This window comes from Drosophila innubila, assembly GCF_004354385.1.
Source record: "Drosophila innubila isolate TH190305 chromosome 3R unlocalized genomic scaffold, UK_Dinn_1.0 2_E_3R, whole genome shotgun sequence".
NCBI lineage: Eukaryota > Metazoa > Arthropoda > Insecta > Diptera > Drosophilidae > Drosophila > Drosophila innubila.
The window spans coordinates 17,212,763-17,219,100 of NW_022995380.1; the positions used below are offsets into that span (position 1 = coordinate 17,212,763).

The following is a 6,338-nucleotide window of genomic DNA, read 5'->3' on the forward strand; positions in this document are numbered from 1 at the left end:
CGAATACGCGTATATATGATAGATCGATGATTATTGAGATTTTGTCAGGGACTTCTTTCCTGTTTTTTTTTTTCAGGTACACCATCTATGCAAATCTATGCAGGCAAGGCGTCAGCCACAGGCGATATGAACGAATCTACCCTGTGGGTTGTAAGGAATCAGGCTGGCATCTTCCTTTTGATAATGTATTGGGCTGTTATTTGTTTATCTATTTTACATATTTAGTCTTTGTGACGGCTTTGTGCGCATTGTGAAAGTTTTAAATCAATATTTGTTCTTTAGTCATGTTCAATAGTTCTAAGTATAATAATTTCTTCCGCAGAAAGAAATTAGATATGATTTCGAGAAGCAGCTGCATTTATTAAAATGGAAACATAAATAACAAGCTGTCTATGATATGTGAAATATACATATGTCTGTAATAGACTAGCTATCAAAATTTTACTAAAACTAAAATAATTGTTAAAAACTTGATACTTGAAGGTCCATTTTTTTTTAATCTTCACATATTTAGCATGAAGCGCCTCTAACAAATTTAGATTTGATAAAGCTTTGTTACAAGTGTTATTAATGAGACCAGATCTGTTTTAATATATTAGAAATTTTGTTTTTAACGGATTGACAACGATTTCGAATAATTAGCATGTTTGGTTCATTCAAAAGTCAACGGGCAAAATCAATCAAATAATGTGACATCAAAAAATAACAATATAAAAATTCATCAAACTCTATAAAATTAATTAGCAAACGAAAATAAATTATGCAGAAATTATACAGTCTCTACAAAAAAATTGGCAAAACACCAATCATTTAATGTGTATGCAGAAAGATGCGAATTTTCAAATCAAAAATGTTGTTTAATTAATTTACTTAATTACAGGCCCAACCGGCGACTGGACAGGCTAAATTTGAAGCTGACTGACCTCTCAACAAACTGGTTAACTTGTGCCAAAAATTAATTTCTGTTGAAGATCATTTTGGGAGAATTATACCACACAGAAAAGGCAGAAGAGGGGTTAGTTTTTAGCGGAGGAGGACTATTAAGAGGGCTTTTCAATAGGCTAATAAATCAGCACTTTTAAAGTCGGACTTGTAAGCAAAATAATTAGTCGCTTAATACCCTGTATAGAGAATTTCTATTTGATTCATTTTGTTTTTATCAGGGAATAAGACCGAAACCGATTCCGGAAACGTTAACCGAAACTAACCGTTTCATTTTTAGTACCGAAAAAAAAAAATGAAATAGAACCTTTTACCGAAATATTTATTTCGGGACGTACCGGAACCGAAACCGTAACCTATATTTGTTTCGGTTTGATTTCCTGGTTTTTATAAATTCCTGATGTAAAGTGAGTAAAAGTACGCTAATATAAATAGGGTAAAAATAACTTTTCTTAACTATCTCTCGTTCTAATTATATTGATCGTACAAGTTCAGCTGTTTTTCCTGTTATACCCTTTATTGTTTCTTTTACGTGTGTAGGGTATTGAATTATATACAATATGATTGATTGAACGCTAGCAGTTGGATACTAAGCAAGCATAAGAGGCAGGGTACACGGCAATTAAATATTTTGGTAGAGTGAGTAATATTTGGTAGCTAAAGGTTCGGTTTCTATTCAAACCGGTTGCAAAGATTCAAAGACTGAATTTATAAAATTTGTTGAATAGATGAATATTGTAAAGATGGAGTTAAATAAACCTAATTTTAAGAAAATAGCTTAGATCTGAAATTCTCGAGAAAAAAGTTTAGATATTGTCTGAGTTTTATCTTGATAAAAAGTGGACGTGTCTATAGATAAACTTAGAGAAATGGTCGTTAGATATCGTAGTAACTTTTAAAGGCGTAAACATAGAATGAAAATTCAAACTTTCAATACACATATTTAGAGATAAATTAAGATATCGCAGAAGCATTTGAAGTTATTCATACTATCCAAAAATTGAAAACATATTGTAACTTATAACTGAATTTGATTCAATTCTATACCAATTTAAAGATGTTGACCGCCTGTCCTGAGGAGTTACCTAATCCGCACAAGAACTGCCTGCGGGAAATGCTGAACACGTTGATTTGCAATGACCAGGATGTGAAGCGTTTGAATACAGAATTGAGGAATCTGCAGGTGGAACTCAAGGCGGAGTTGAACAAAATTGACAAGTCACCTGAGAAATGCAGCTCTGAGAAGAAAAAGTCAATGAAGAATCAGTTATGTGAAGTGGATGAGGATCTCTCGGACTTCACCAAGCGCATCATCAATCTGGACGAGGTCAAGCATTTCTATACCAAACGATGTGAGGAAATACGTCAGCGTCGGGATAGCATTATTGTCTATGGCAGACAGTGCATGCAGGCCTACAGCGAGGAGAAGTGCAAGTTTAAGTCCTTCCATGAGAACACCATTGATTATGTTAAGCGAACAGCGGCATTGTCCCAGGATCAGAATGTCATTCAGCGCTGTGAACACGACATTTGCGAAATGCACAAGAGATTCGTTAAGGAGGTGGCCAATTTGAAGCAATGCGAATCACAATTACAGCCCTTCTTCAAACTTCTCAAGGATTCCGACCCGACTGCCATGTGTGAGTGCTGTTGCTTCAAGGAATACGATTGGTTGCCCCAGGGTAAAAATCTAGATGTGGTCGATAACATGGCCAATGAACTGAAGGACAAGATGGGCAAAGTCCTGGTCGGCGCCTTGGCCCAACTGCACACTCACATGCCCCAGGACATGCATGGATTTATAGCCGGATATCTCATGAATGTCGAACGCAACGAACAGGAAGTCAAAGAGAAATTAGATATATTTCAGGATAAAGAGGAACCCGAAAATAAAGAGGTGCCGGACCCAACATTCCACTGCGATACTGATTGCCCGAAAAAAGAGTAATTCTTCCACACAATTGAGATTAAAATTAATTTGTTTATCGTTTAAAATAATTAATTGAATTAATGTGAAATGCCTCTAGAAAAGCACAAATAACAAATAAGTTTGTCATTAGTTTGGTAACCGAGCGTGATGAAATCTTCGATCGAATTGACCCGATTACTCCAGTCTTATTTTAAAATTAATAGATTTTTTAAATTGTATGCGAAATCGATCTGCCTGGACATACATATCGGGAGCAGGGAATTATACCGTAACCGATAACAAGGACTAAACGTTTAATTTTTAGTACTTGAACCGTAACCAAAATTAATTCTTTTTAATGTTGACCTGTAAAGTACCTAAGTTTTTTTAAATTTCCTTCGTTTTTAAAACGTTATCGACTGTGGAAAAACATTAAACTCCAGAGTTTATAAAAATACCAGTGCAGTGTATGGGTTGTTATTAATATTTAATATTTTAATCAATACAAGTAGACAATGTGGTTGCTAATTCATATGAAAAAAAACATCAATCTTAAATGAAATACAAATCATTTATGTTTAAGCATTTTGCTTCTCAAAGGAAATCACATATAGAGTTTTTGTTAGTGTTGTTGCGTTCTCAAATAATAAATAAACTTGGGAGTGGTTAAAGACACATCGAGTGGAACCAACTTTATAACTTAAATTCGAACATCGAATTCTACGATCATTTTATTGTGTTAATCAATACGCTTAAATGTTTAACTAGAGCAGACTTATTTCTGTGTTGTTTATTCCTTTTTCTTACGGCGATTGCCACGTCGCGAGCTGGTATCCGGATCCTTGTCGCTGACGCCGGTGATTGAGGCGCCCGATAGCTCTGTGTTGGCCATTTTTTGTTGGGTATCCAGAAAGAACATGACATCCCGCAGCTGTTCCTGGAGATCAGTGACTTCTTTGTCGTGATTGTGCTTAAACTCGTTGTACTGCTGCTCCAGGCTCTTGTATTTGATGTGCCAGGAGCTTTGGTTGGTCTGCAAGGCCTTCGACAACTCACGCTCCTCAGTCAGCTGCTTTTGCATTTCCTTGAGCCTAAGAAATTATAAAGTATACAACATAAGAGATCTCCCAGTTATTGGATATATTGTAAATTATACTTTGTTGTATGATTTGCCAGTTTCCGTTCCAGATTCTGTTTCTCCTTCTGCATAGTCTGTTGCTGCTGTTGGAGCTCGCTCATCTCTGACTTGGTTTCATTTGCAGTGGTCTTAAAATTCTGCCACTCCTGCTCCAGTCGTTCCATGCGCTCCTCGTAGTACTTGCGCTGCGTGTCTAGCTGTGAGGTTAGCAAATATGTGAACTCCATTTGCATCGAGTCGATCTTCTCTTCGCGCTCATCCTTCTCCGTTTGGGAGGCGACAAGCTTGCCATCTGATTTATTTTGGAACAGGCGATGCACAAAGTTGTCGCCGGCATAATCCCACACACTCGACGTGCCCAGCTGCATGGCAAAGGTGTGATTTGTGGCACGATAGTGAGCTGCCGCATGACCACCCTGATAACGACCGCAGCCCACGTGCCCACATATCAAACAAATCCAGAGCGAATCTGTGCCCTCGCACTCCATGCACACCGAATCCTCGACGAGTTCGGGAGTTTGCACATGACGGCACACTGGACATGTCGAGTCGCCCCATTTCATCAGGCAGCTGGCGTGGAAAGCGTGATTGCACAGAATGGTTAAGACGCCATCAACACTTTCGTCCATGCGCTCCAAGCACACTGGACACGTGGGCAGCTCAGTGTGTCCCAACGGTGGCAGACCATGCTCCCCGCGCTCCACCTCCGACACCCAGACAGCATGACAAAGTGAGTCCGGCTCCAGTGAGTTATAGGCAATGCCATTGTAGGATTTATAGAATTCCAGCGCCGCTTCGTTCGAACGGAATCTGTTGAAGAAATCAATAGGTTAATGGTACTACTATTTATTATCATAATTATTACTATTTTACTTACTCTAACAGCACCATAAATTGATTGGGACTGCCATCCCGCACAATTTGCACATGCCTGATCTCGGCATGACATGGGGCGATAAAGTTAAGCAAATCATGGCAGTTTAAAGTCGCCGGCACTGCCAGAAGACACAATTGATTCGATGGCGCCTCCTTTATGGCCTTGCGTTCACTGCAAGCAAATAACAACTTGAATTAAAAGGGCAGTTGGTAAACCAATTGATATACTCACTTCTTCTTGTACAGATGAATGATGCCTTTGGTCACCTCAACAATGGGATTACCCGAGAAGTAGCCGATTTCCTTTGGAAAATTCGAGGCTGTACCCATCTGTGAGTCATCGCCACTGCGTGGAGTCGTCTCACGAGAGCTTCCGGCCGTGGGGCTATTGGTATGCTGCTGCAGTGCAGCAGCCCAGTTCATCTTGTTGCTCTCAATCTCTGATCCCGATTCCGTGCTCAATTCGTGTGTCCAACGTTGATTCGAGTAGGTCTCAATGACAATGTCGCGAGTCTGGCGAAGTCCACGATCACGTTCTCGCTCCTTTTGCACACGCGGATTGGTTGGATGCTCCGAGGAAACGGCGCCCTCTGACTCTGCATTGACAGAAGTAAACGTACATACATACATACATATGTGTGAAAAACACAGTATTCTTTTCTCTTTGTTTTGGGCTTTGAGGGCAAGGGCATTTTTACCTGCGCTGGCTTCCAAATCGATTTCGATTTTGATGACACACAAAGAAATGTTTTCTAGCATTACACAGGCATAATTTGAATCAAGATGATGTACCAAAAATCATGATATTATTAGGCTTTTAAACAAATATTATTACACTTTTCATTACTGAGTGCACAAACAACCAAAAGTAATATAAAATATATGCAGTGCTGCCAACTTATTAGAAAACAACAGCTGTTTCTAAAAAATGGCTTAAATTGTGAACTAGCCAACTTTCTTAGCACGGACAAAGTTTTAGAAAAAATTTTAATAGCAAAACATAGCGAATGAATATTTAGAATATACTGATTTCCTTCTAATAGAAATTATCAAATTTTTGTAACAGTCGAAATTTGAAAATAGATAGAGCTGGCAGCAGTGAATATATCTGCGAAATTAGACACAAAATACCAAAAAAAAAAATACCAGTTGTTATCGATACTCTTTCGATAGATCCTGTAATCATTTTGGGCATTAACTAGCACTGAAAACGTGAAACTTAACGTACCCGGTTTTAAATCCATTTGATTTTGAATTAGACTTTCCAAGAAGACGAATATTTAGAATAAGTTCATATACTTGAAAGGTTTGAGTGCTTGTGTTTACTTTGTTTTTATTTTGGAATTAGCTAGCATATGTTAGCTTTTTGTTTACAAACAATATAAGACTAGTTTTAACTTGGCTTATGGGCTATTCCGCTCTTTATCTCGCTTGCTCCTATTGCTCCATCGCTCTCTCCCCACCTAGTTACAT

At 38.3% G+C, this 6,338-nt stretch overlaps 2 protein-coding genes across 2 annotated transcripts; one reads left to right on the top strand and one right to left on the bottom strand.

The window, feature by feature from the left end:
• The first annotated feature begins 1,922 nt into the window (after nt 1–1,922).
• Nucleotides 1,923–2,987, top strand: LOC117790475. Its single transcript, XM_034629931.1, has one exon. The coding sequence runs from the start codon at nt 2,000–2,002 to the stop codon at nt 2,888–2,890; it is 891 nt and encodes a 296-aa protein (XP_034485822.1). The 5' UTR covers nt 1,923–1,999; the 3' UTR covers nt 2,891–2,987.
• A 479-nt stretch (nt 2,988–3,466) lies between these two features.
• Nucleotides 3,467–5,748, bottom strand: LOC117791556 (BRCA1-associated protein). The gene is made up of 5 exons (XM_034631341.1): nt 5,564–5,748; nt 5,098–5,461; nt 4,867–5,037; nt 4,008–4,799; nt 3,467–3,942 (listed from the first exon to the last, which is right to left on the bottom strand). Exons 1-5 carry the CDS (start codon nt 5,622–5,624, stop codon nt 3,642–3,644), a joined length of 1,689 nt encoding a protein of 562 aa, XP_034487232.1. The 5' UTR covers nt 5,625–5,748; the 3' UTR covers nt 3,467–3,641.
• Between the last annotated feature and the right edge of the window lie 590 nt (nt 5,749–6,338).

What these genes read in the sequence shown, in the direction of transcription:
- LOC117790475 (XM_034629931.1), top strand. Translation starts at nt 2,000, where the DNA reads ATGTTGACCGCCTGTCCTGAGGAGTTACCTAATCCGCACAAGAACTGC.
- LOC117791556 (XM_034631341.1), bottom strand. Translation starts at nt 5,624, where the DNA reads ATGCTAGAAAACATTTCTTTGTGTGTCATCAAAATCGAAATCGATTTG. An exon ending in CAATTTATGGTGCTGTTAGA is followed by an intron (nt 4,800 to 4,866) that starts GTAAGTAAAATA and finishes TTTCTTCAACAG; the next exon opens with ATTCCGTTCGAACGAAGCGG. An exon ending in CTGGCAAATCATACAACAAA is followed by an intron (nt 3,943 to 4,007) that starts GTATAATTTACA and finishes ATAATTTCTTAG; the next exon opens with GCTCAAGGAAATGCAAAAGC.